Source organism: Thrips palmi, unplaced genomic scaffold (assembly GCF_012932325.1).
Source record: "Thrips palmi isolate BJ-2018 unplaced genomic scaffold, TpBJ-2018v1 HiC_scaffold_12, whole genome shotgun sequence".
NCBI lineage: Eukaryota > Metazoa > Arthropoda > Insecta > Thysanoptera > Thripidae > Thrips > Thrips palmi.
Genome location: NW_023144623.1, coordinates 5,296,343 through 5,324,064, shown reverse-complemented (window position 1 = coordinate 5,324,064; position 27,722 = coordinate 5,296,343). Strand labels below are relative to the sequence as shown.

At 59.4% G+C, this 27,722-nt stretch overlaps 1 protein-coding gene across 1 annotated transcript; it reads left to right on the top strand.

Moving 5' to 3' along the window:
- The first annotated feature begins 1,163 nt into the window (after positions 1-1,163).
- Positions 1,164-25,445, top strand: LOC117640173 (multidrug resistance-associated protein 4-like). Its single transcript, XM_034376463.1, has 26 exons — positions 1,164-1,527; positions 1,850-1,960; positions 2,739-2,873; positions 3,062-3,266; positions 4,423-4,645; positions 4,841-4,997; positions 5,067-5,205; positions 5,288-5,398; positions 6,138-6,310; positions 6,981-7,119; positions 7,936-8,222; positions 13,063-13,246; positions 13,907-14,095; positions 14,405-14,709; positions 15,027-15,286; positions 20,539-20,618; positions 20,816-20,966; positions 21,281-21,387; positions 21,486-21,609; positions 21,695-21,865; positions 22,025-22,152; positions 23,347-23,592; positions 23,876-24,045; positions 24,125-24,254; positions 25,158-25,265; positions 25,340-25,445. Exons 1-26 carry the CDS (start codon positions 1,454-1,456, stop codon positions 25,373-25,375), a joined length of 4,143 nt encoding a protein of 1,380 aa, XP_034232354.1. The 5' UTR covers positions 1,164-1,453; the 3' UTR covers positions 25,376-25,445.
- The last annotated feature ends 2,277 nt before the right edge of the window (positions 25,446-27,722 follow it).

Here is a 27,722-nt window from a genome sequence, read left to right as displayed (position 1 = left end):
AGGATGTCGGCAGTGCAAACACCTTGGCCCTTGATAAGGCTCACCATGTGTGTCCGAGATTACGCGGAATGAGGGCTGCCGTGATAAGACCAGGCGTGGTGGGCACGAAAACAGTGGTTGTCGCTCTGCCCCTCTCACACTCGGACCCGCAGAGACCCGCAGGTGTGCAAGAGAGAGAGATACAGAGAGCACTGTACGGAATCAGACAATCAGACGACTCGGGCGATCGGCGCTATTACACTCTCGAAATCCGACTGTTCGCACTGCGAACCGGAATCTTATTATCATGGCGACACGGAGAAGGATTAACGTGGAGAGTTCTCAGTAGCATGCGACCATTTCCCGATATTGCGACTCAATATCTCGGTACTGATAGATTTGTATCGTACAGAACAGCCAGCTTGGTTTTAGGACAGGACTGCCCGGCAACCAAGACAGTGGAACCGGATCAAACCGACTGCCCGTCCCGCTCTTGCGACTTGCACTTCCAAACTGCGGCTGCTGATAAGGAATGGAATGAAGCGGGCGAAACACAGCCCGGCCAGAGCCAGCGCCGAAAATCGGAAGCGACTGCCCTTCCCCGTTCTCGCCGTCCCGCTGCCCGTTTCCATCGAAACGACCGTGCTCTCCGGACGCGCCACCGTTGCCGAGATAATTTTATCTTCCGCCCTTGCACTTCTCGCTCTGCTATTCTCGCACCGCGACAGCATCCACGCCGCGGCCTTGACGTCGGGATCACGGCAGCCAGCACAGTGGGCTGGAAGACCGGTGGAGGCGGTCGAAACCCCGGACGATGAACAGCACTCGAACCGAACGTGTGACCCCACCAATGGATTCCTCGTTCGGAGAGCAATGCAGTGGTGGGGTCACGCGTTCGGTTCGAGTCCCATTAAGCGCTGGAGCTCAAGACGCGTCCGGGGTTTAGACCACCGGCACCGAAGCGCTACTCAGTGTAGGCCAAAGGACAGCTCTCGGCAGGCCGAGAGACACGCTCAGAGGAGGTCATGAATGGGACTCGAATCCAAAATCCGATTGGCTCTTAGCGCGTAGCCGAGCGGAGGGAAGAGCAGGTTGCTGCTTGCTCTACTACTCCACTCCCCCCGCGAGGTTATCCAAGCAGCGTTTTCGCGAATGCGTCACTCGCCACCGGGAGGGGAGATCGCGGCCCACCATTTCCACGGTGACTGTCGCGGTGACAAGTGCCGCGGACTCACTTGCGGTGTCGCGACGCGTCGCGTCGTGGAGGAGTGGGAGGGGCCGCACTATCACAGGCCCACCTCCGCGCTTCCGATGTTCGAGTGTGGCTGCAGAAGCGGCGCGACGGGGAACTGGGGCACACCGGGCACCGTTTAAGCGACGGACAGCAAAGAAAGCGGCGACGCTCGATCACGCGCGCGCGCCAGCTGAGCCAGGATTACACCAATGACAACGCACGAGTGGGACCGTTAGCGCCATGGACACGTTCCAACACAAGTTTCTGAAAAATCCCCGCGTCGGCGCCAACCCGGTGTCCGTCGCCATTTTCGCGTGAGTACCACTTTGACGACGAGGACAGCGAGCCAGAAGACCGGCGTGGTGGCGGTTGAAATCCCGGACGCGTTTTGAGCTGCAGAGTCGCCAAATGGGACTCGAACCGAACGTGTGACCCCACCAATGGATTGCTCTCCGAACTCACTCATCCATGACGTCACCCGTTCAAAAACAGCTCACACCCCGACTGTGACACAGAGACCCTCTGACTCACTCACACCAGAGTGATGATACTGCAAAGTGTGACAGAGCCAGAGGGTCACTGTGCTTCGCGGTCGCTTCGCGTTGGACGAAGACGCCCTAACAGTGCTCCATGCAGGTGGTCGTGGCCGACGTTCTGGAAGGGCTTCCGGCAGCCCATCGACGTGGAGGACCTCTACGAGCCGCTCAAGAATGACAAATCGGCGGGGCTGGGCAGCAAGCTCGAGGCGTGAGTACCGCCGCTTCCTCCGTCTCTTCGTGCAGGGGGCGCTGCGCGCGCTGCCGCCGCTGCAGACAGATTCCGAGAGTCGTTTTCGTCGCTCCGTCTCCCTCGCACTCATGGGACGCCCCCCGGAGGTGCGAGAGTGAGACAGAGCGACGAAAACGACTCTCGGAATCGGTCTGCTGAAGAGCGGCAGAGTGTGGCGCCATCCGCCGAAAGTGGAGGCCGGGACGCGGAGGCTGTGCGACGCCGACACGTGGGGCGGCGGCCGAGGCGGCACTGCCGGCAGCCAAACCAACCGGAAAACTAAATCATTCGAAAACAGATTGAGTCGTTCCTCCAGGCAGTACAACGTGCCGGATTGGAAAAAAAAAAAAAAAAAAACTCAAGTTGAAGGTCCAGTGCAATCCTTGTGAAAAATTCGAGGACCTACCGTGTGTAGTGTATTACACACTCAATCTCAGTGAACATTTGCTGAAACTAGCGTTTTCTAAGAGTTCACCTATGCACACAAAATGTTATGAACAATTTTGTACGAGACATCACAGTTTTTTTGTGCACACGAACTTTTCGTACAAATTTGTACAAAATTTTTCACACGTTTGTACAAAAACGGTGAAACCTGTGCAGTTTTTCGTACGAAAATCGTACGAAAATTTCGCGTGCACAAAAAACTGTCATGTCTCGTAAAAAAATTGTACATAACATTTAGTGTGTAGTGTGTGTTAATGAGCTACTTTTGGTATTGAGGCTTCGAATACTCGAATAACGATTGCTTCCCCAGGCACTGGAAGGCGTGCGAGGAGAGGGCGCGCCGGACGGGCGGCAGGGCCAGCTTCCTGAAGGCGCTGGCCGCCATGTTCTGGAAGCAGTTCGTGGCCGTGGGGCTGCTGGACGCCGTCAACAGCATCGGCCTCAGGTCAGTCGCAATTCCAAGGGGAAATCACTGTCAATTTCGGTGTACAAAAACGATAAATTTTAGTCGACTTTCAATGAATTTTAGTCAAATTTTGATGAATTTCAGTCAAATTTCGATGAATTTCAGTCGAATTTCGATGAATTTAGACATTTAGGGCCTTGCCCTCACTCTGTCCTTTCTGAAACCAGGCTGGTGCAGCCGCTGCTGCTGGGCCAGCTGCTGACGTACTTTTCGCCGGGCTCCACCATGCCCAAGGAGTACGCCTTCGCCTACGCGGGCGGCATCATCCTCTGCGTGCTGGGCTCCCTGCTGCTGGCCAACCACGTCCTGTACACGTGCATGCACCTGGGCATGCAGATGCGCATCGCCTGCTGCTCGCTCGTCTTCAGGAAGGTGAGGGGGAGACAGAGAGAGAGAGAGAGAGAGAGAGAGAGAGAGAGAGAGAGAGAGAGAGAGAGAGAGAGAGAGAGAGAGAGAGAGAGAGAGAGAGAGAGAGAGAGAGATTTGATTTGATTTGATTTATTGTTTTTGAGAAGAATCCTAGCCCTAACGCTTTCGCTCATCATCCCCGTTGATCGATCAAAGAACTCGGACGGGTACTTTTTATTTTTTTTCGAAAGTGGCCCATTGAGGAACAACACGCAAGTTGATTAAGCACAGCGCGTAGCGCGATCAAAGCCGTGTCGGGACGGGCGGCTCGGTCGCCGGCCGGCGGTGCCCGGCGGTGCGTCGGCGGACTTAAGTGCATCATTAAGGGCGCCTCGCCGCGCCTCGCCGCCGCGCTGTCAGTCACGGAGGCGTTCTCAGATTTACTTGGGCGTGGCCGCGTGGCCGAGGCCGCTTCGGTGACAGCGCGACTTTGTTGTTACTATCGATTCGTTACTTCCCTGTTTCTCTCCCTCTCTCTCTCTCTCTCTCTCTCTCTCTCTCTCTCTCTCTCTCTCTCTCTCTCTCTCTCTCTCTCTCTCTCTCTCTCTCTCTCTCTCTCTCTCTCTCTCTCTCTCTCACCCGCGAGGGCGGGGCGCACCAACCGTTGATGGCCGGACGGCCCGAGGCTCGGCACACTACCGATTCCGAAGCGTGTCGCTCTGTCTCTCTCGCACTCCAGGGGCGCCCCGCACGGGGTGCGAGAGAGACAGAGCGACACGCTTCAGCCGGCCGAGGGTCAGGCCTAGCCCAGGGCTCATTAAAACGCCTGTTCGGGGCATCCAAGTGCGGCCCGCGGCCAGACTTACGCCGCTCGGAATCACGGCGTGAGGCAACGCGAGTCGAGGCGCGGGTCGATACAGATAAAGACGGCCTGCACTGGCCGCGTCGATTATTTCGGGCTGTTGCTACACAGTGGGCCAGAAGACCGGCCCCCGCGGCCAAAACTCCAGACGCGTTTTGGGCTCCAGAGTCGCGAAACAGGACCCGAACCGAACGTGTGACCCCACCAATGGATTCCTCGTTCGGAGCGAGCAATCCATTGGTGGGGTCACACGCTCGGTTCGAGTCCCATTTACCGAAAGCGGCAAACTGAAGTCCGAGTCCTGACCTTGTCCGCCAGGCCACCAGACTGAGCAAGACGGCGCTGGGGGAGACGGCGTCGGGCCAGGTGGTCAACTTGCTCAGCAACGACGTGAGCCGCTTCGACATCATGGCCATCTTCCTGAACCATCTGTGGATCGACCCCACGCTCACGCTCATCGTCGCCTACCTCCTGTACTCGCACGTCGGCTGGGCCGGCTTCGTGGGCATCGGCACCGTGTTCCTGGTCGTGCCCCTGCAGTGTGAGTGCCATCACGTCCTGCAGGGAAGAAAAAATCAAAACAATTTGAACTTAGAAGTCCCCAAAGCTCCTTTGTTAATTTCACGCCTCGGTTGTCCCAAAAATATTTTTCTGTACTATACCCACTGAAAACTCGTTTCAAACCTAAAAATTTTGGTTCGCACCATAATTTTTTAAGTTGTCCTTGTCCCTGCAGCGTACACCGGCACCCTGTCGTCCAAGTTCAGGCACCGGATCGCCCTGCGCACCGACATCCGGGTGCGCCTCATGGACGAGATCGTCAACGGCGTGCAGGTCATCAAGATGTACGCCTGGGAGAAGCCCTTCACCAAGCTCATCTCGGCGGCCAGACGGTGAGCCTTTAAAGTCCCCAAAATCATTTATAAAAAATTATTCTGAATTATTTTTTTAATTGCGGACAGGGACGAAATCAAGCAGATCCTGGCTGTGTACCTGGTCCGGGGCGTGTTCATGACCTTCATGATGTTCACCACGCGCGTCGCCATTTTCTCCACGCTCATCACCTACGCCCTGTCGGGAGACGCTCTCAAGGCCTCCATGGTAAGGGCAAGCTGAAGTTCGTGTGTGTTCACACTCGTTGAAAGCAAAGAGGCCCACTCCTTACCGGAACCGACGCCCGCAGGTCTTCACCATCCAGTCCTACTACAACATCCTCTCCATGACCATGGGCAGCTTCTTCGTGAGGGGCATCTCCGAGGTCGCCGAAAGCGCAGTGTCCATCCGCCGCCTGCAGGTGACGAACAAAAAACTAAAAATAAGACCAAAAACAAGAATAGAAAGGCTTCGTGGTGCACCCTAGGAAAGCTCGGGCGACAAACTCTCAAGTTCTCTACCAAGACTCGAAATCAACCTTCAGATTCATATGTGGCCTCCTCGATTGAAGCGCGATCCATCGACACATTCGAGTGTCTTGTTCGAGTCTTATTCGAGAACTCCAGAGCTCGAAACGTTGCCAGAGACACCTTTCGGAGCGATCTGGCCGTGGAGGGGCGCCTGGCGGGTAGGCAGCACAACGCACTGGCGTGTTTAACGGGACGGCCTACCCTGCTATGCACAGGCGCTCCAGCGAAGCGCGGTTCGGAAAAGTCACTCCGTCGCTGCTCTCTCTCTCTCTTCTCTCTCTCTCTCTCTCTCTCTCTCTCTCTCTCTCTCGGCGCCCTGCACGAGTGTGAGAGGGACAGAGCGACGGACCGCTCTTTTGAATCGTTCGCCTGACACACAGTAAAGAGTCTAGGAAAGCATCACATCGAACCAAAAAAAACGAAGGCATTGTACGGGGGAAAAAAGGCTTAGTATCAAACAGCAAAATCTTTCGGAATGCAAAGTTTTTCTTCATAATACGAAGCAATTCTACTGTGCCTTCAATATCTTCATGGTTAAAAAGCAGATGCTTCGGAGGAGCCTATTCAGAGTGCATGAGAGAAGAAGAAAAAAGCTGACGAAAACAATTTGTCGAATGTTGGTTGCCGCAGACGTTCCTGGAGTTCGAGGAGTTCGACGCGCAGGAGGGGCAGGTGCCCTCGGCGCCCTCGGCGCCCTCGCAGGGCCGCAGTAATCCCGGCTTTGGCGATGACCAGGAGGACGCACTAAATGGCCCGCCAAAGGATCAGAGCGTCGCCGCCAACGGCAGCGCCATTCACGTCCGGTGAGCCCCCCGCACCGCCTTCGCTCCGTCTCCCTCGCACTCACGGCGCGGCGCGGCGCCATTGACGCCATTCCAAGGTTTCCCGAACGACCCGTGAAGGGGAGGGCAGTCTGCTTCTGTTACTACTTTGCAGCCACGGACGGACAGACGGACAAACAGACAGACCGACAGACAGACAGACAGACAGACAGACAGACAGACAGACAGAGAAAGACGGTTAGACAGACCGACAGACAGACGCGTTAGGCATTCAAAGAGGCCGAGGTGTATTAAGGGCTGCGGGTAGTGCGACCCCTTTCATTACGCTGAGCAGTAAACTGCGCGAAAAAAAAAAACGAAAAACGAAAACCACAAAAAAAAAACAGCAACAGCAGCACGTTCCGCACGCATTCATGTGGGAATTTATGTAGAGTCATTAAACGGACCGAAATACCCGCGGCTCGCCGCCGGGAAGTTAGTGTCTCGTTTTTGGTTGTTGTTGTTGTTGTTGTTGTTGTTGTTGTTGTTTCTGCATTAATACACGGCGGCGGGTACCTTTTTCGCTGCGGTCAGGCCAACGTGTAATGGTGTGCTCATTTCACTTTTCAAGCAAACAAAAAAAAACAACAACAACGGGGCTGTGCAAAGGGGCGGCCGTTTTCTTGTTGTTGATGTTGTTTTGTCGCTGCAGGAACGGGCCCGTCCTCGAGTTCAGGTCCATGCATGCCAAGTGGAACCGGGGCAATTCGGAGGACACGCTCAAGAACATCAACTTGAGCATGAACAGCGGAGAGCTGCTGGCCGTCATAGGACCCGTGGGGGCTGGCAAGGTAGGACCCGTCGGGCCTCGCAGGGCCTGCCGGGCACCAGACTGATTCCGAGAGTCGTTTCCGTCGCTCCGTCTCTCCCGGTGTCACGGCCGAGAGGTGCGAGAGAGGCAGAGCGACGAAAACGACTCTCGGAATCAGTCTGCTGGCGGGCAGGAGAGGGGCCCCGTCACGGAGGGAGGGACGGGATTTTACTACCCGGTTATGACCGAGAGCGAGGTCACGGCGACGCCACGGGACACCTGGGCGATACTCCTTGGTCCCCGAAAAAGCCAGTCCATTACACTCATGGCGCCTTCGCCGCCTGCCCCACTTTTTAGGCCCTTTCGACGCCCTGTTGCTGGGCACCACAGTGGCTCACAATGTTGTGTACAATTTTGTACGAGACATTACAGCTTTTTGTGCACATGAAATTTTCGTACAATTTTCGTACGAAAAACTGCACATTTATCACCTTTTTTGTACAAAATTGTACAAAATTTTGTTCAAATTTGTACAAAGAGTTCGTTTGCACAAAAAATTACAAAATATGTACAAAAACATTTAGTGTGCAGAAGGCCGGTGGAGGTGGCAAACCCCAATCCACGTTTTGAGCTCCAGGGTCGCTAAATGGGACACGAACCGAACCTGTGACCCCACCAATGGATTGCTCTTCGAACGAGGAATCCATTGGTGGGGTCACACGTTTGATTCGGGTCCTTTTTAGCGACTTTGGTGCGCACGTCTTGAGTTTTGGCCGCCTCCACCGGTCTTCTGGCCCACTGTGCCCTCTACGTCCAGGTGCATTCTAAAGCCCCTTCTTCTTCTCCTCCCCCGCAGTCCTCGCTGCTGCAGGCCGTGCTGGGCGAGCTGGCCACGACGGCGGGCCGGCTGGCGGTGCGCGGCAAGGTGTCGTACGCGTGCCAGGAGCCGTGGCTCTTCGCCGCCTCCATCCGGCAGAACATCACCTTCGGCTCGGACTTCGACCGGCAGCGCTACGACCGCGTGGTGCGGGCGTGCGCGCTCCTGCCCGACCTCGCGCAGCTACCCTTCGGCGACCTGACGCTCGTAGGGGAGAGGGGCTCCTCGCTGTCCGGCGGACAGCGCGCGCGCGTCAACCTGGCCAGGTCAGCTTCCCAGCCTCGTCGCTCTGTCTCTCTCGCACTCACGGGGCGTTCCGTATACGTGTGACAGTGACAGAGCGACCAATTTCGGAATCAGTCTCCTGTCACTTGTTGGCCTCGGGCCGCGCCGGTGTCAGGGTAAATATTTAACCCCGCCGGCCGGGCGCTGCAGCAGGGGGTTTAGCAGCGCTCAAAGTTTTTAGCGCTGCTGCGGAAAACCGTTTACCGCCGCCACGTTTGTTGATTCGGCCAAAAAGTTGTTGCGCGCGCTCGGTGGCGCGCTGCGGTATTCAATCACCGGGACGCCTCCTTTCCGATGGCCGCAGTGGAATCGGTGTCCACGCGGGGCCGCGCTCCGTGTAACGACCAAGCACTCTCTCTCTCTCTCTCTCTCTCTCTCTCTCTCTCTCTCTCTCTCTCTCTCTCTCTCTCTCCCTCTCTCTCCCCTCACACGCACGCACACACACACACACGGCCATTGGTCATAGCTCGATGGCCCGGAGCCCTGCAGTTATTTACAGGGCACACGCCTGGTGATTTACAGTGGTGGACGCGGCGGAGTCGCAGCGACGCGCCGCGGGGCCAGTCTCGCGGTGCCTATTGGTCAACCGGATGACGCGTTGTGCGGCTGTGCGGCGCGGCCTGTTGTTGCACTCTCAGCGAACGCGCCCCATTCGTTGTAACTTTCAAGTAGATCGCGTGTTTGTAACACACACACACACACACACACACACACACACACACACACACACACACACACGTCATGATTCCAAAACGGGGCGAGTCAAAAAGGTGCCTTTTAGATTCTCTAGAGGATAAATTAACGATTTTTTTTCACATTTTGGCCAAATATTATCTTTTTGGCATAAACTCTTTCTTTTTAAACAAGACCAACAACAATAACAACAACAGCGAAGCCCTCGCGCACGCGACACGCCGCGCACGGGTGCGCGCTTTGTTTGGCGGGCTTAACAAGCAATGATATACGCTTACGGGGCACAACAGGTTGGGCACGCCTGTCCGTCCGTCCGGCCGGCGCCTGTTTGCCTGCAAACCTACTGGCCGGGCCGGCCCTGTCCGCCAGGCTGCCTGCCCGGCCAGGCGGCGGCAGCGCGGCAGCGCGGGGAGAGAGGTGCTGGCTGAATACAGTTGAGCTGGAAAATCGGTTAAGCCGCAGACAATGGGGGTTTTGGCTAGCCCCCGGACCGGGCACCCCGCCCCGCCCTGCCCCGCCCCGACCCGCCCCGCCCCGCCACGCCCCGCCCCGCCCCGCCCCACCGCGCCGATCCAGACAGTTCCCAGCACCTATCGGTTCCAGCTATTTGCGACGTCGACCGAATCGGCCCTCGGAATGACTCGCTACGTTTCACAGTGGGCCAGATGACCCGTGGAGGTGGCCAAAACTCTGGACGTGTTTTGAGCTGCGGAGTCGCTAAATGCGAACGTGTGATCCCACCACTGGATTGCTCTCCGAGCGAGGAATCCATTGGTGGGGTCACACGCTGCGTTCGAGTCCAGTTTAACGAAGCTGGAGCTCAAAACACGTCTGGGGTTTTGGCCGCCTCCGCCGGTCTTCTGGCTCACTGTGCGTAACGCCCTGCGGAGCTAGGGGAGCCAACTGCACTTTTGCGAAACTTGGCTGCAGAGGCCGCTCCACTGAAAGGCGGCGCGGTGCGGGTGGCTACCCTAACAGCGATTTCCGCGCCGCGTTTTGCTTCTCGACTGACCGCCGGCCGTCTTTACTTTGTTCGCATCCGCCACTAATGGGCGGCCGTTCGGGCAGAACGCACGCACACAGACAGACAGACAGACAGACAGACACGCGGACGATCGCTCACACAATACACCAGTTACTAGTTACATACTAGTTAAAAAGAAAAGGCAGAAAAAGACAGAACTTATTCCGGGCCAAGCTAATTCAAGCCGCGCAACGCTTGCCCCCTCATTTCTGCTTTCGCAGTGTAGGTCCCCGCTGCCGCCGCGCCCTCCGGCCGGCGTGGCTGCTAGGGGCTGCGGGGGCTCCGGGGCCTGGGCCCGGCCTGGGCCAACTCAATCCCCCATATGAGGAGGGAAAGTTACATTGGAACTCGAATTACTGAATCGGAACGCCACCTTCGGCGGGGCGGGGCGGGCGGGGCGGGGCGGGGCGGGGCGTCTTGCAGGCTTTGTGCTAATGCCGGGCCAGACAAACCCAACGTATGACCGCCGCCACTTTCCCGACCGCAGCGCGCAGTCCGCGGGGCCACGGCGGGGCCACGGCGGGGCCGCGGCAAGGCCACTGGAGGGCCACGGCGAGGCCACTAGAAGGCCCAGGGGGCGCTATTACCGACCGTGAATCATGGGGCCCGGGGAAGACCGGCAAGGCCGTGGGGCAGGCTGGCTGCCAGGACGGTGCGGCCACGCAAGAAGGCAAAAGGTGGCCGAAAGGGTGGCCAACACCTCAGCCTGCCTACCAGGCAATAAGCCTCTCCAGAACAAGGCGCAGAAATGTTTGCCAGTAGGCTGACTGAGGTGATGCAGCCCTTCCTGTTTTTCTTTCAAGTTTTAGTTTTTTTTTTAAATTTTTGGTGGGGTTAGTCAGTAGGGTCCTGAGTGTTGCAAAAAGTGGTCTTCTTCGCTGTGATGTCCCTCTCTCACGTCTACCGAGGACTATGAGCGCGAGAGAGACAGAGCAGCGCAGCTCTTTTCAGCATCAGACTTGTCCGAGCGTTGCACCCGGGCCCCGCCCCGCCCCGCCCCGCCCCTGCACGCCGCGGCGGTGGCGCACCATGGTCCTTGTGGAGGACTTGGCGTGCGGACGGCCAGGTCGCTCGCCCGCTTGCCCATTCCCTGCACATCCTGCTACTTAGCGGGCATTAGAGTCTTAGCGGCCGGCAGCGCGTGGCGGGGCGTGGCGGGGCGGGGCGTGGCGGGGCGGGTGGGGCGGGCGGGGCGGGGTGTGGCGAGGCGGGGCGGGGCGTGGCGGGGCGGGGCGGGGCGTAGCTGCACGTGGCGCTGAGGGGCGGCGTGCCGGCCTTGCAGCTCCGCGATGTGGAACTTGGCCGTCCAAGACCACCCCGTCCCCCCCCCTCACCCCGCCCCGCCCCGCAGAGCCGCACAGGGCGGCCGCAGCAGCCGTGGAGAGGGGATTGCAAGAGGTAATATGCTGAACGGGCGAAATTTCATTCCGGGCGGGGCCGCGGTGGGGATGGCCAAGGAGGGGGCCGGGCTGGACGGCCGGCCGGCGACAGCGGCTGATTTAATAACAATTCCAACATACGCGCCGTGGCCGCACTCCAGGCCCTGGCGGCTACCTGGGGTAGCGTGTGGGGCCGTGAGGAGGTGGGCCGGAAGACCGGTGGAGGCACCCAAATCTCTAGACGCGTTTTGAGCTCCAGAGGCGCCGAACGGGGCTCGAACCGAGCGTGCGACCCCACCAATGGATTCCTCGCTCGAAGAGCAATCCATTGGTGGGGTCACACGTTCGGCTCGAGTCCCGTTTAGTGACTCTGGAGCTCAAAACGCGTCGGGGATTTTGACCGCCGCCACCTGTCTTCTGGACCACTGTGCGTGAGGAGGTGATGCTGGATTCCAGAAACGGGAACAAAGTGCGCCATGTTACGCCAATGACGCCATCATGGTGCTCATCCAAAATTTGAAAAAAGAAATAACAAAACAGGGAATGAGAGGCGAAAGGGGAAAGAGAAAGGCAGCCCCTCAGCGTAGTTTCCATCGGGTGTTGATGTCCGGACTGATTCCGATGCTGACGCGCGGAAAGAACGCGGAACAAAAAATATCGATGCCGCGTTGCCCGGCGTCGCCCCGCGTTGCCGCGTGTGAGCAGGGGGTGCGGAAAAGGCAGGCAGCACTGCAAGAGAGAATATATCGCCTTTTTTTCCTTTTTTTCGGCTCGCTGTTCGTTTCCACTCCCGGGCACACATTTGTTCGGGCTCTCTGTACGCGGGACCGACGAAAATAGAGGACAAATGCGTTCCGTCAAACGCATCTCGAAGAACGTTCGCAGATATTTCAGCGCGGCGCGCGGCGCGTGAAGGGGGCCGCTGGCGGATTACGGGCGGAGGGGAGGGGGGAGGGGAGGGGGACAGAATGGGGCATTTGTTGAGGGCGCTGGCAGCGCGTATGCGCCGCACCGCCTCTTCCACGCGAATTTCAAAAGTGGGCCACTCGGCGCGCCGCGCCACGCGCCTGCAGCAGGGCGACAAGGGCCTGGTGTTGCACGCGTCGGGCGGCGGGGGTGGCGGCACCCTGGTTCCGAGAGTTTTCTTCGCTCTGTCTCTCCCACACTCATGGGCCGTCCCGTATGGGTGGGAGGGAGACAGCGCGACGAAAACGACTCTCGGAATCAGTGTCTGCAGCCGCTGGGTCGGTCCGAGCCGCGAACAAAAATTTCGCATTCTCCCTCCTGGGCGGACCGATTTTCTCGTCGCTCCGTCTCTCTCGCTACCGCAACGGGCCGCCCCTTGCGTGCGACAGAGACAAGAGACGGACTGGAGGCCGCGGAGGGCGGCGCGGAGGTCGGCCTGGGCCGCGCTGGGCCGCGCCCTGCGCCCCGGGCAACAGCGCAGCGTAAATTTGGGAAATTTATAGCCAGGATATATTACGCAGGCGACATCGGGCCGGTCGAGCCGCGCCGCTGGCGACGCGGCCAGACACTTCCTCGCATGCCGCCGTGCCGTGCCGTGCCGTGCCGTGCCGTGCCGTGCCGTGCCGTGCCGTGTTACAAGTAAACGATGAAGAGCAGGGACGAGTAAAGTGCAGGCCCCTGGGTTAAGAGTGACGTCTCTTCAGTCCTTCCAGTTTAGAAAAGTTTGAAGACAAAAGACGCTTTTCTTTTTCCCTCCAGGGCGGTGTACCGAGATGCGGACCTGTACCTGCTGGACGACCCACTGTCGGCCGTGGACACGCACGTGGGCAAGCACTTGTTCGAGGAGTGCGTGTGCAAGCTGCTCAAGGGCAAGGCCGTGGTGCTGGTGACGCACCAGGTGCAGTACCTCAGCGAGGTGTCTCGCATCGCCATCCTCAACAACGTGAGTCATCCACAGTGACCGGCGGAGGCGGCCTAGACGCCTTTTGAGCTGCAGAGTCGTAGAATGGGACTCGAACCGAACGTGTGACCCCACCAATGGACCCCTCGTTCGGAGAGCAATCCATCGGTGGGGTCACACGTTCGGTTCGAGTCCCTTTTAGCGACTCTCTGGAGCTCAGAATGCGTCCGGTATTTCGACCGCCTCCACCGGTCGTCTAGCACACTGTGCGCCGCTTTCGTCGACGAAAGCGCGATCACGCTGTCTCACTCGCACTCGTGAGTCGTCCTGTAGGGGTGCGAGAGAGACAGAGCGCCGTTCGGAATGAGCCCGCAGTGCGGCGCGCCATCGTTCAAATTTGGCGCCAGCGCGTTTTCTTTTGTTTGCCGCAATCACGGCATGGGCCGTTTATGGTGGCGGAGTAATTTATGTGGAATGGGAGCGCATTCGGCCAAGGAATTCCGGGCAGCGCTTCGTCGCTCTGTCTCTCTCGCACCCCTGCGCGACACCCTATGAGTGCGAGAGAGACAGAGTGGGGGAGCAGCCCGCAGTCGGTGGCCTTCGGTGGAACTATGGGGGTTGACCGGGCCGTGGTCATCGGGGGGCGCGTTCCGTTCTGCGGATAACGCCGCGAGTCGCTTCACTTTCCTCGCTTATTCGCAGGGAGAGATTCAGATGCAAGGGACGTTCAAGGAACTGTTGCACAGTGACGTCGACTACGCGCAAATGCTGCACCTGGCCGAGGAGGACGAGGACGTCACCGATGACGTCATCGAGGAGGGCAAGAAGCCCGAGGACAGCAGGCCTCTCATGCGAGCGCTGCGGCAGATGTCACGCGTGTCGAGCAAAGTGGTACGGTGCAGTCACACTGAAATGGAGGAATATCCCGCCACACAGTGGGCCAGAAGACCCGTGGAGGCAGACAAAACTCTAGACGCGTTTTGGGCTCCAGAGTCGCTGTGCAGGGCTTGAACCCAACGAGTGACCACACCAATGGATTCCTCTTTCGGAGAGCAATCCATTGATGGGGTCACACGATCGGTTCGAGTCCTGTTTAGCAGCTCTGGAGCTCAAAACGCGTTTACAACTTTGACCGCCTCCACCGGTCTTCTGACCCACTGTGCGTCATGTTCGTCCAACTAACTCACCTTCGTCGTCCAGTCCCTGGAGAGGCAGGTCTCGACCACCAGGCTCTCCTCCCGGCGGTCGTCCATCCGGTCGTCCATGCGGTCCTCCATCTCCATCTCCAGCGTCGGCGAGGTCGAGGTGGTCGCCGACGAGGTGGACGAGGCGGACGCCCCCGAGCCGGAGCGGCTGGAGGCCACTACCCGGGGCCAGGTCAAGGGCTCGCTCTTCTTCAGGTACTTCCTGACGGGCACCAACGTCTTCTGCCTCGGCCAGCTCATCGTCCTGTTCCTGGCCGCGCAGGCCGCCGCCAGCATGGCCGACTACTTCGTCGGGTTCTGGTCAGTAGTCACGGAGGCACGCCGAAAGCGCAGCAATGCAATCATTTACAGTGATATGTGTAGACTATATCGCTGGATCCACTTCGATCCCTCGAGAAAACAAATGCACCGGAAGTCGGGTCGCGTCGGCCAATCAGAAGCCTCCTTTCATCAGTGGTAGCTACCCTTGATGAAAGGAGGCTTCTGATTGGTCGACGCAACCCGACTTCCGGTGCATTTGTCTTCTCGAGGGATTGAAGTGGATCCAGCGACATAGTCTATTCCTTTGTTTCTAAGAAGGGTAGACAGACCTCCTTGAAATGGTTGTGGTTTCCCAGGACGAACCAGGAGGAGCTGCGGCAGTACCAGTCGCAGAGCCACGCCCCGGGGGCGGCCGTGGTGACGCAGCAGCCCCTCACCACCACCGTCAACTTCGTGTACATCTACTCGGGAATCATCGCCAGCCTCTTCGTGCTGGGCTTCGTGCGCTCCTTCTACTTCTACTGGATCTGCAGCAAGTGCTCGCAGGCGCTGCACGACAACATGTTCGCCAACATCATCCAGGCCACCATGCACTTCTTCAACACCAACCCGTCGGGTGAGCGGACCACTGCATTTCGCTCCCTGCTTTCGACCCCTTTGGGTACCCCCCCCCCTCTCTCTCTCTCTCCCCCCTTCCCCCGTTCGGCCACACCCTTTCGGGCCCTTCGGCTGCACTAACGAGACTCGGCCGTTGAATCTGAAAGTCAAACACGTAAAACTAGTGGTAGGCTGGCATGCCGTTGCATATATATGAGTGGTGCACTCCGCAGACTCCGCACACACCAAGATGCACACGCTTCGCGCCGAGACATCCACGCGCTGCACGGCCGAGCCTCGACCGCCGTAAAGTTGAAGCGGGGTTGAAGGTTTTAAGAGTGCACCGGTCTTCCGGCCCACTGTGGTGGCGGCAGCTTCTTGAACGCGACGCGGCACTCGCCACTGCAAGGCGCTGAGGCACTGCAGGGCCATATCGGGATTATGACAATTGCCAGCGAGGAGCCGGAGAGGTGGCGCGGCGCGGCGCGCGGCCCAAACTAACCGGATGACTTTGAGGTGGATGAGCACATCGTCGTCGTGCTGGAAGCGTCCTGGAAGCGTGCTGGAAGGGAAGCCATGAATATTCAGGCGCGGCGGCTCGGGCGGGGCGGGGCGGGGCGGGGGGGGCGGGGCGGGGCGGGGCGGAGCGGGGTGGGGCGGGGCGGGGCGAGGCGGGGCGGGGCGGAGCGGGTAGGTGAAAGTAGGGCTGATAACCGGCGAGGACAACCCGGCCCGGTGATAAGACCGCCCCTAGCCACAAGTTTCCCGCCAAGGCGATGGACGGCAAAAAGCCAAGCCGGGGGGGGGGGGGGGGGTCGAACTGCCGCGGCCCCGACGCCACGCCACTGTAGACCGTCCGGCCCGTGCGCATGAAGCATGAGGCCGTCTGCATCCCAAGGAGGGGGAGAGAGAGAGAGAGAGAGAGAGAGAGAGGAGAAAGCGACCGGGCAGCATCAATTGCTCCCGTTTTAACGAATGGCGACTCTGAAACATGAATAGCCGGGCGGAGCCGGGTACTCCGTCTTGCCTGCAATATGGATGCAGCTCGCGGCTGACAGAGAGAAAGGCAGGGCCGGGTTGCCCCGCCTCGCCTCGCGCTGCTCAGTGGGCCAGAAGACCGGTGGAGTTGGCCAAAACTCTAGACGCGTTTTGAGCTCCAGAGTCGCTAATCATGCCTCAAACCAAACGTGTGGCCCCACCAATTGATTCCTCGTCCAGGAAGCAATCCATTAGTGGGGTCACGTTCGTTTCGAGTTTCATCTAACGACTCTGGAGCTCAAAACGCGTCTAGAGTTTGGCCGTCTCCATGCCGGTCTTCTGGCTCACTGTGCGCCGGGTTGGTGGTGGTGGTGGAGGAGGAGTGGCGCTGGGGCCGCGAACTCGCGCCGTACCCGCTGCTCACCCTGCGGGCTGTTTCCGAGCACTGCTTGCTTACCTCCTCGCTCTGTCTCTCTCGCACCTAAAGGGGCACCCCACGAGTGCGAGAGAGACAGGGCGACGGTGCTCGGAATCAGCCTGCTGCTCGAAGGGCCGAGGGCTGGGCGCGCAGGGCGCCCTCCGCACGGATCGCTCGTCCGTCCGAGTTATCGGACACCTGTGGACCCGGGGCGAGGGCGCGGCCAGGGCCCTGGTCGGGGCCGTCCTGGTGCCCTGGTGCGGGGCCGCCCCGGTGCGAGGCCACAAGACGCGTGGCCGTGTTGCAGCACTAGTTGCGCGCATCAAGGCGCCCCCCTAATGTCCCTCATCTGGCCAAGCAGGCCGTCAGCAGACTGATTCCGAGAGCCCGTCGCCCTGTCTCTCCCGCACCCATGGAGCGTCCTGTGTAGATGCGAGAGAGACAGAGGGACGGACGGGCGACTCTCGGAGCCAGTTCACAGCCCGGAGAGCCCTCTCCAGGCTGGAGGCCGCGGAAGCGGCTGGAGCGGCTGGAAGCCCCAGAGCGCGCACCCCGCCGGCACTCCCAAGACTTTGCTCCAGTGTACCAGCCCCCAACCCTCTCCCACTATCCGAGGGAGAAAAGAAATATCGGGTAAATTTTGTGCCAGCTGGATTACAGGTTACCCGTAACACCCATGGATCCGGATTACCTTTGGATTACCTCCGGATTACCTCCGGAATACCTCGGGATCACCACCGGATTAAACCTTTCTTTTCTTTTCATGCCTACCCTTTTATTCCGTCGGAGTACTTACCTCGGGTTACTTGGGATTGCCGTCGGATCAACCGAGACTTATCACCGGATTACCTAAAAATTTCTGGTAATCCGCATTGCGGATGGCCGGATTACCCGACTCGCTACCCTCTCGAAACCATCTTCCCGCATGTTCCACCCCCTACTGTCCCGCGGCCCCGGCCACTGTTCTCCAACGCCCCGCCCCGCCCCGCCCTCTGCCGCTCTCCAGCGGCAGCGCTGTCCCCACTTTGCCGGAATGGACACGCTGAGGTGCGACGGCGGCTGTAATACTTTGAAGGCCGCGCCGCGCGCCGCCCAGAAAAAGAGGTCCGTTTCGGCGCGCAAACGAGCAAGCCGTCCGCAAGAAGTAGCATGCCGGCGACCTTGCGCGAGGGGGAGAGAGAGAGAGAGAGAGGGAGAGAGAGGGAGAGAGAGAGAGAGAGATAGAGAGAGAGAGAGAGAGAGAGAGAGAGAGAGAGAGAGAGAGAGAGAGAGAGAGAGGGAGAGAGAGAGAGAGAGAGGCGGGGGAGCGGGAATTTCTTCAGGCAATTACCCGCAAGCCCACAATGCCGAGGTGGGCCGCCCTCGGCCGGGCTGGCCGGGCCAGGCCTTATCGGCGGACACACTGGAGGGAAAGAGACGCCAGGCGGGGCGGCAGGCTGCGGCAGCACAGCGGCAGCGAGGCGCTCCAGAACGCAGCGACCGATCTACACTCTCAACGGCACCCTGGAGACCAGTGGCCGCTACGCCTCGCCATGGCCCTACCGTACCCGGGACCCGCCCCGCCTTGCCCGACCCGCCTTGCCCACCCCGCCTTGCCCACCCCGCCTTGCCCACCCCGCCTTGCCCACCCCCCGCCGTTGCCCACCCCGCCTTGCCCCCCCCGCCTTGCCCACCCCGCCTTGCCCACCCCGCCTGCCCACCCGCCTTGCCCACCCCGCCATGCCCACCCCGCCTTGCCCACCCCGCCTTGCCCACCCCGCCTTGCCCACCCCGCCATGCCCACCCCGCCTTGCCCACCCCGCCTTGCCCCCCCCGCCTTGCCCACCCCGCCTTGCCCACCCCGCCTTGCCCACCCCGCCTTGCCCACCCCGCCTTGCCCACCCCGCCTTGCCCACCCCGCCTTGCCCACCCCGCCTTGCCCACCCCGCCTTGCCCACCCCGCCATGCCCACCCCGCCTTGCCCACCCCGCCACGTCGCGGCGCACCGAGCCCAGTCCCACTTTCGGCCTGCAAGCACTGTGAAACCTCCACAAAATTCTCACCGAATTGGGCAATTTCTAGCGGGACTCCTCAAGCCAACTTGGCCCTTGCGGCGCGAACTTTCAAACCAAAACCCGTGTCGTCGGGGCTGCGCGCGGCAGAGGCGCCGTGGGTTCGATTCCCGCCGCCGCGACTCGTTCCCGCTTTTCTTTTTATGGAAATCGTGCGCGTCCATAAGTGCGGCTGGCCGTGGCGGAACGGCCGTGCCTGAGATCGGCGAGGGCGTGCTCGTGTCGTCCCAGGTGTCCGTACAGTGCCCCCGCCCTCCGCCTCCTCCAGCAGACCCTGCGCCCTCCAGGAGCCTCCAGGAGCCTCCAGCCAGCCTCCAGACTCGCCAGGAATGCAATAAGCCCACACGCGTTTCAAGTCTGTTGACATTTCTTGTCGTGCGCCAGTCTCCTGGGGCATCCGGGCTCGTAATCCGGAATGCCTGGGCTCTCCTTGACCAGCACGGAGAGCCGCGCACGCGCGCGCAATTAAGGTGCTTTCCGCGAGCCGTGCCGCGATCGCCTGCCCCGTGGCGCAGGCGGTAAAGGCACCGACTGTCGTGCGGGAGGTCCGGGTTCGAGCCCCACCCACTGCGGTTTTTTTTTCGCGACTTCTCACCCTCCCATACGGTGTGGTCACGGCATCATCTGAATGGCGACGCGGCGCCGTTCTCTGCGAAAGGGAACGCGTCAGAAAAAAAGAGTGGGGGTTCCTGGCGCTGCCTTTGAAGGCACAAAGTGGCAAGTGAATTATGGAGCTGCTAAAGCAAGCAGTGTGATGACGACGCGGGGTAAACGAGTTTTCAAGTTTGAAATTTTCATTCTCTGTGCGCTGCGCTCGCCGTTCAAAGCCGCGAAGAGCACCGGCAGTCCCAGTGTCCTGGCGACGCTAATGAACAGGACGCAGCGTGTGTTTCAAGGGCCGGGTTGTCTCTCGAGAGAAAACTTACGGAAAAAGTGTTGACTCTGGAGCTCAAAGCTCGTCCGGGATTTTGGCCGCCTCCACCGGTCTTCTGGCCCACTGTGCGGCGCGCGTTAACAACGAGTCTTTACGGTATCTCCTCGGAGAAGCCTCGCGTTATGGACGGACACAAAATGCAGTTGTTTAATGAACTGGCGGGCGGTAGTGACGTGCCGCGCGGCCGCGATAAGACGGCCATCCGAACAGGCTCACGCAAGCCTGCGCAAACCCCAGCAGCACAGTGGGCCAGAGACCGGTGGAGGCGGACAAAACACTATAGACGCCTTTTGAGCTTCAGAGTCGCTAAATCGCACTCGAACCGAACGTGTGACCCCACCAATGGATTGCTCTCCGGACGAGGAATCCATTGGTGGGGTCACACGTTCGGTTGGAGTCCCATTTAGCGACTCTGGAGCTCAAAGCGCGTCCGGGAGTTTGACCGCCTCCACCGGTCTCCAAGCCCACTGTGGAGCGCAGGGCGGAGCGCGGCGGAGCGTCGCTTAAAATATTCGAACTTTGCGGACAAGATTAGTTCGGCAAAGTTGTTGTGGCGGCAGCAGCGGCGAGTCCACGCAGCCTGGACGGCCACTCTGCCACTTATCGATTAATTGACTAAAATTGTCTTTCAAATTTAACTGCCAACGAATTCCCGAAACTCCGATTCGACTATTGTTAAAAATCAAGACAGGTTTCATTAATCTTTTATCAATTTTTTTTAAATTCCCTCCCGAAAACAAATTAATTAATCGAATGAAACCAAATTGATTGGTCTACATTTTGAGCATCGATTCTTGCTCATTTCGTTCACTACTTCAATAATCGGCCGATTTCTTTCATTGCCTTTGCGCGGAGTGATTCTGACCTCTGTGTGTCTCTGTCCCCAACAGGTAGGATCCTCAACCGATTCTCCAAGGACCTGGGCGGCGTCGACGAGCTGCTTCCGAAGGCCCTCCTGGACGCCTCGCAGGTACACTGCAACGTCTAAGTTCAAGGAGCCCTGCCCGCCAAGCACCGGCGTTGACCGGGTTGCCTACCTCAGCCCGTCAGGCGTCTGGTAGGCAACCCGTCGGCGCCGCCGGCCAATTGCTATTTTATTCTGCTTCATATTGCTATTGATGGCTGGGCTCGTGGCTGGGCCTTCATGATCGGCTCGTACGTTTGCAGTACATCCTGGCCTTCTTCGGCTACATCGCCGTGGCCGTCGCGGTGGACTGGGTGTTCCTGGTGCCCGTCGCCGTGCTGCTGGTCGTCTTCTACTTGGCCAGGCTCATCTACCTGCGGTCGGCCAAGAACATCAAGCGTCTGGAGGGGATGAGTAGGATTCGCAGCCTCGAGCCGTACAGTGGGCTAGAAGACCGGAGGAGGCGGTCAAAACTCGAGACGCGTTTTGAGCTCCAAAATCATAAAACAGGACTCAAACCGAACATGTGACCACGCCAATGGATTGCTCTCCGAAGGAGGAATCCGTTGGTGGGGTCACACGCTCGGTTCGAGTCCCATTTAGGGACTCAAGGGCTCAAAACGCGTCTCGAATAATTTTGGCCTCTCCGCTATGGTCCTCTGGCGCACCGTGAGTCGTTTTCACGGTTTGGCTGTGTAGCTGGTGATGATTGTCGACTTCTATTCCAGCCCGCAGTCCGGTGTTCACCCACTTGAACGCCTCCATCCAGGGCCTGTCCACCATCCGCGCGTTCAACGCCCAGGAGCTCGTCAGGGCCGAGTTCGACAACCACCAGGTGAGCCACACTTTGCGAAATCGGAGTAGATTCGACAACCCTTCTCTCTTCCCTCCCTGGATTTTTCTTTATTTTTCGCTCTTTTTCCGCCATCTCAGAACCTGCACACGTCCGCGTGGTTCATGTTCATTTTCACCAGCACCTCCTTCGGCACCTTCCTAGACTTGCTCAGCATGTGCTTTACATTCGTCGTCATCTTCAGTTTCTTACTCATGGAACAGTGTTAGTAATGTCACTTTAACTGCCGATTTACCAATCAGAAAGTGTCGAAAATGATGTCTGATTTCGAACACCCTCGTCCTCACAGCTGCGTTTGGCGGTGACGTGGGCCTCGCCATCAGTCAGTCCATCGCCATGACCGGCTTGGTGCAGTTCGGCATGCGGCAGTCCGCCGAGGTCGCGTCGCAGCTGCTGAGCGTCGAGAGAGTCCTGGAGTACACGGACCTGCCCACCGAGGACAAAATCCCCCTGACTGAAGGTACCTCATGGAGTGTGTGACCCCACCAATGGATTGCTCTCCGAACGAGCAATCCATTGGTGGGGTCACACGTTCGGCTCGAGTCCTGTTCAGCGACGCCTCCACCGGTCTGCTGGCCCACTGTGCGCCAATTAACGTCTTTAAACTTTCCCTCCGCAGGGACCGCCCCGAAGGCGGACTGGCCGAGCGAGGGCCGGCTGGAGCTCAAGAACGTGTGGATGCGCTACGCGCCGCAGTCCCCGCCCGTCCTCAAGGGCCTCAACTTGGTCATCAACCCCATGGAGAAGGTACAGCGCACTTGCTTCCGGCGCTCTGTCTCTCTCGCACCGCCACGGCACGCCCCTCGAGTGCGAGAGAGACAGAGCGACGACATGGCGGGCCGTTCCTCAAAACAAACGCCCCCCGTGGGGACTCTGCCGATAAGCGGGCCGGGCGCTCCTTAAAGACGGCGCACTTCGTCAGGCGAGGCGGGGCGGCGCCGATCAAGCTGTCAGCCAGTGTGCCTGCACCGCCTTGGTCTCCCTGATCGAGACCTTCATTACGGTGTAGTGTAATGTGGGGTCCTGTGCCACGCCGCGCCGCGCAGACGCGTGCGGCACGCTCGCGCGCTGAGCGCTTTGTAATGGTCAAGGCGCGGGGCGTGGCAAGGCGCGGCAAGGCGGACCCTCTGAGCGCTAGACGGCGCTGGAGGTGAGGTCTTCATCGACTCTAATGCCCCCCAATATGTATCCCGCGCGGTGGGACCGCTGCCCGGAGGGGGAGGGGGAGGGGGTGCGGCCGATATGGCAGTTGGGCACGCGACAGACAACTCACGCGGGCCGAGCCGAGCCGGAGCCGAGCCGAGCCGAGCCGAGCCGAGCCGAGCCGAGCCGAGCCGAGCCGAGCCGAGCCGAGCCGAGCCGAGCCGAGGCCGGGCTGCGCGGTGGTGGCGAGGAGTCCCACACCCGCGCCGAGTAAATCAGCCAGCTGAACACTGGTTTCGTCGCTCTGTCTCACTCGCACTGACGGGGCGCCCCGTCGGGGTGCGAGAGAGACAGAGCGACGACGCGGCGTGCGGGCCGCAGGCCTATCTGCGCGGCATGCCTGCCAGCCGCCCGGCCGGTAGGCCACCCCTTTGACACGCCCCGAGGGTGTGGCGGCGCACTGAACCGAAGCGGCCGGGAGTTCTCCCTGCGGCTCCGCTTACTCCGTCATTTTGGAAAGTTTGCAAATTTTCCACTTGCAAGGTCGGCAAAAGGTTGAGTACGGGGAAGTCCAGGGTGTGCCAACTTGACACTGACGATTAGGGTGCCTATATCTCGAAAACAGTTATAGATGAAAAAGTTGCGCAAACGTTACTTATAGTTCGAAATTCAATTCCAAATTATCTTTATCTTCTATATAACTTAAAAAAATATCTCTTGTGGCTTACAAGACATAGGTACCCTGCCTGTCGTCCGCGCTTTCCAACTTTTTACTATTCTATTTTTTTTTGTCGCAAGGTTGGCATCGTCGGGCGGACGGGCGCGGGCAAGTCCTCGCTCATTTCCGCGCTGTTCCGGCTCGCCTACCTGGAGGGCCAAGTGGTCCTGGATGACGTGGACACGGGCAGCATCCCGCTGCAGCTGCTGCGCTCCAGGATCTCCATCATCCCCCAGGACCCCGTGCTCTTCTCCGGCACGCTGCGGAAGAACCTGGACCCCTTCGACGAGTACAAGGACCACATGCTGTGGGCCGCCCTCGAGGACGTGAGTAACTTGAGGATCATTTTCATGATCATCAACATCACCAGGATCATCATGGTCACCGACATCATCATGATCACCAACATCTTCATGAACATCATCATGATCATTAACATCATCTTCAACATCATCATGATTATCAACATCATCATGATCTTCAACATCATCATGATCTTCAACATCATCATGATCTTCAACATCATCATGATCATCAACATCATCATCCTGATCATCAAATCATGATCATGTTGATGACGACGTTGATGATGACGATGATGTTCGACAGGTGGAGCTCCGGGACGCCGCCACCGAGTCGGAGGGCCTGGAGATGCGGGTGGCGGACGCGGGCTCCAACTTCTCCGTCGGCCAGCGGCAGCTCATCTGCCTGGCCAGGGCCATCCTGCGCGGCAACAAGGTCCTCATGCTGGACGAGGCCACCGCCAACGTGGACCCTCAGTGAGTGCCGCGTCCCGTGGAGGCGACAGTGTGCCGGACCAAGACTGTCAAATAATGTTTCTCGTTTGGCTTTCGGCAGAACGGACGGCCTGATCCAGAGCACGATCCGCTCCAAGTTCGCGCGGTGCACCGTGCTGACGGTGGCCCACCGCCTCAACACCATCATGGACTCGGACCGCGTGCTCGTCATGGACGCGGGCCGGGCGGCGGTCAGTATAGTCCTTCGCTTCGTCGTATCCTTGGCCACAATTTTCCCTCTCTTTGTGATTCCTTCGTTACGTCCTTCCTCACCGATGATTGGCTGGTTCCGGCTTGTTGCTTCAGAGACGTCCGTCGTCTGCGTTTGGCTGTAGACTGGTCTCTACCACATCTCAGCACCCCACCCCCACCTCCAACCTCCATCCTCAATCCCCGATCAGCGCCGTCCCATTCGCCGCGTAATGCACGCAAAGTACAGAGCCATTTTTTTCTCAACGCCCACCCCGCCCCGCCGCGCCACGCCACGCCCCGCCGAGAGATGTGGGGAAATGGAGTGTGCCTGTGGCGGGAGTTGAACCCGCGCCGCGGCCCGGGTCGGGGGCTGGCATTGATGGATAGCTCGGCGGATGAAGCCGGGCAGGCGAGGGGGCGGGGCGGGGCGGGGTGGGGCGGGGCGGCGCTGCCGGTGGCGTAGCAAATCATACGGACGCGTTAGCGCGTGCAGATAACGGCCCAGGGCACGCCGCTGGCGGCGCTGGCCCCACCACTGGCCCGCCTGGCCCGCCACTGCAAACTTGCCTCGAGCTGGAGGAGATCCCTCCCTCCCTCTCTCTCGCACCCATGCGTTGCCCCGCACCGGTGCGAGAGAGACAGACACACCCCTTTCGGAATTAGCCCTCTGACCTCGCTGCTGGCCTTGCCCACCACCAGCTCGTCAGCGCCGCGCTCGCTTTGCCCCGCACTGTCCCGGCCGTCCCGGGCAACAAGTGTGTCCTCCGCCGCGATTTAAACTTCGGCGCGCTCTAGAGAGTCGGATAAGCGGCGCGGCCATCGCGCTACACGAACGGTCACACAAAGTTCGCCAAATGATGCGAGTTTCCGACATTTTCCTAAAGTTTTCGTTTCCTCCTCAGGAGTTCGACCATCCGCACATGCTGATGCAGAAGCGAGGCATCTTCTACTCGCTGGTCCAGGAGACCGGACAGCAAATGGCAGACAGCCTGGCTAGAATAGCCAGGGAGGTGAGAAACTAACTCTCTGCCAACGATTTAACCCCTTCTTTTCTCGGGTGTTCATCGTTGTTTTCTTTTCGCAGAACTACGAGAACAAGATAACGTCGCTGCAGTACTGATGAACGGGCACGACGCGTGTCGTTTTGGAAAGGAAAGGACTAATAAAACGAAAGCAGTGAAACAGTTTGACACGCCGTCCGCCAGTGCTGCCAACCAAATTGCCCCCACGGTGGCGGGCGCCCCTCGTGGCGGCCCCTGCACCGCTCTGCTCGCTCCACGCAAAGAAGATATTCTCTCTCTCTCTCTCTCTCTCTCTCTCTCTCTCTCTCTCTCTCTCTCTCTCTCTCTCTCTCTCTCTCCGTCTCTCGCCCATTCGTATGCCCGCCTGGCCGTCCTGGCCGTTTCCGGGCTGTCCGGCCAAGCTCCGGACTCCGGGGTTGTCCGGGCCCCGGTGGGGCCGGCGGCGGCCGTCTGGGCAGTCCGGGCGTGGAGCGGCCCAAGTCCCGGCCGTCCCGGGCCGAGCCAGCGGCCGCGGCAGCCAGTGGAGGCACAATGTGACGGAAGGAAGGCGGGGGTGGGGGAGATTGAATGCGCATCCGTGATTTGTCTACAACTTTTGGCACGGTTTGACGGTTTGCTGTGTTGCTGTCCCGTAGGGCAGCGCGGGGCGGGGCGGGGTGGGCAGTCGGGTGGAGTTGTTTTGGCACGCGAAAGCGTTTTGAGACCGACTGCACCCCTGCTGCCAGACTGCGCCACCGACGTGGGGCCGCCACACTGCGAGAGCCACGCCGCCGACCATCCACCACACTGCCAGTGTGACCCAGACCACCATCCCGTGTTTGGCAGCACCCACCACGCAACGTGATTGAGATCTTGTTTTGTTCCCTCACTGTTGTTTAAAAAATTGAAAATAGGATTCGTGGTCCACTTATTTTTTTCTTGTCCGGTTATCCGCCTCCTTCCTCTCACTTCAACACTCGGCTTACCGTGAGCCGCTGCGTTCTCGGCACTCCCCCTCCTCGGACCCGCTGCTACACCATTCCGTTCCTCCAGAGATATTTCGGATTATTTCGTCGGCCGGGACGGATTCCCCGCGGACTGCGCAATCCACCCCCACTTCGCGACGTGAGGGGCCTCGGCTCGGCTCGGCTCGGCTCGGCTCGGCTCGGCTCGGCTCGGCTCGGCTCGACTCGGCTCGGCGTTACCGCTCTATTGAGATTCCAAGGTGCGACGCCATAACCTTGTTATCGCGTCAGACACGGGTGGCTACTGCGTGGCGCCATGGTGGCGCGGTGTGTGAGGGTCCACGCCACTGCCAGTCCGCGCCGCGCCCAGCACCCCTTTCGTTCCAGCCGCTTATTTTCAGCTCGGTCGGATGCTGCAGGCTGATTCCAGGAGTCGGTTCTTCGTCGCTCTGTCTCTCTCGCACCTGCACGGGACGCCCCACGAGTGCGAGAGAGACAGAGCGACGAAAACGACACTCGGAATCAGGCTGGCGCGCCAACACCGTGTGCGCCGAACCCGGCAGAAGAAGCGGCGTGCTGAATTTTTCATCGGAATGTTGGCGAGAGATTCCAGGACGTCTGTAGTGGAGTGGGACGTACAGTACGTTAGTTGAAGCCCGCATTCGCACCGACGAAGAGAACGAGGAATCATCACCCCTATCTACCGTCGTAAGACATTCTCTCCCGGATGCTCGGACCGAGTTTCCTTGTCCGTCCCCCCTCCCCGTCGCCACTTGTCCATTTTATCACGAAAACTCGCGCACCGCACTCACGAGTGGACGGCTATTCAGCCTGCGGACTGATTCCGAGAGTCGTCTTCGTCGCTCTGTCCCTCTCGCACTCATGCGGCGTCCTGTACAGGTGCGAGAGAGACCGAGCGACGAAGACGACTCTCGGAATCGGACCGCAGGCTGCAAGGGCCCCGCCCGGAGACAATGGCCGAGCCGAGGGCGTGAGAACGAGAACCCTTTTCCAGGGTCCGCTTTTGCAGCGTAGGCAACCCATCGCGTCGAGGGGCAGGAAGGGTTGCCTATCGTCCGGGCGGTCCGCGCGCTGTTCGGTCGCTTCGGGGGTAGGGGTGCGAGGGGTGGACTCAGCCGCGGGTGACTAAGCCTGCACGCGTGCGGAGAAAGGGGGGGGGGGAGTGGGAGAGGGGGTGGGGAGAGAGAGAGAGAGGGGAAGGGGGAGGGGGGAGAGAGGGGGGGGAGAGAGAGAGAGAGAGAGAGAGAGAGAGAGAGAGCACTTTAAAAGAAGACCATAGATGGCATTTTCAACTTCAACTCTTGGAAATAATGACAATTTCACCTCAAACTGATCAATATATTTTTTTCAAAGTTTCTGGCGTCTGTCACAACAATGTCATCAAAAGGTTTGATGACATTCGCGAGAACGGGAAAACCAGCATTCAACTTTCTCACCAAACGACAGCAGCCAAAATTTGTACTGTTCGTTACTGTGCGTG

Coding starts and splice junctions, on each gene's coding strand:
- LOC117640173 (XM_034376463.1), top strand. CDS start 1,454: ATGGACACGTTCCAACACAAGTTTCTGAAAAATCCCCGCGTCGGCGCC. Junction 13,247..13,906: donor GCATCGCCATCCTCAACAAC/GTGAGTCATCCA, acceptor GCTTATTCGCAG/GGAGAGATTCAGATGCAAGG. Junction 20,967..21,280: donor CAAGCGTCTGGAGGGGATGA/GTAGGATTCGCA, acceptor CTTCTATTCCAG/CCCGCAGTCCGGTGTTCACC.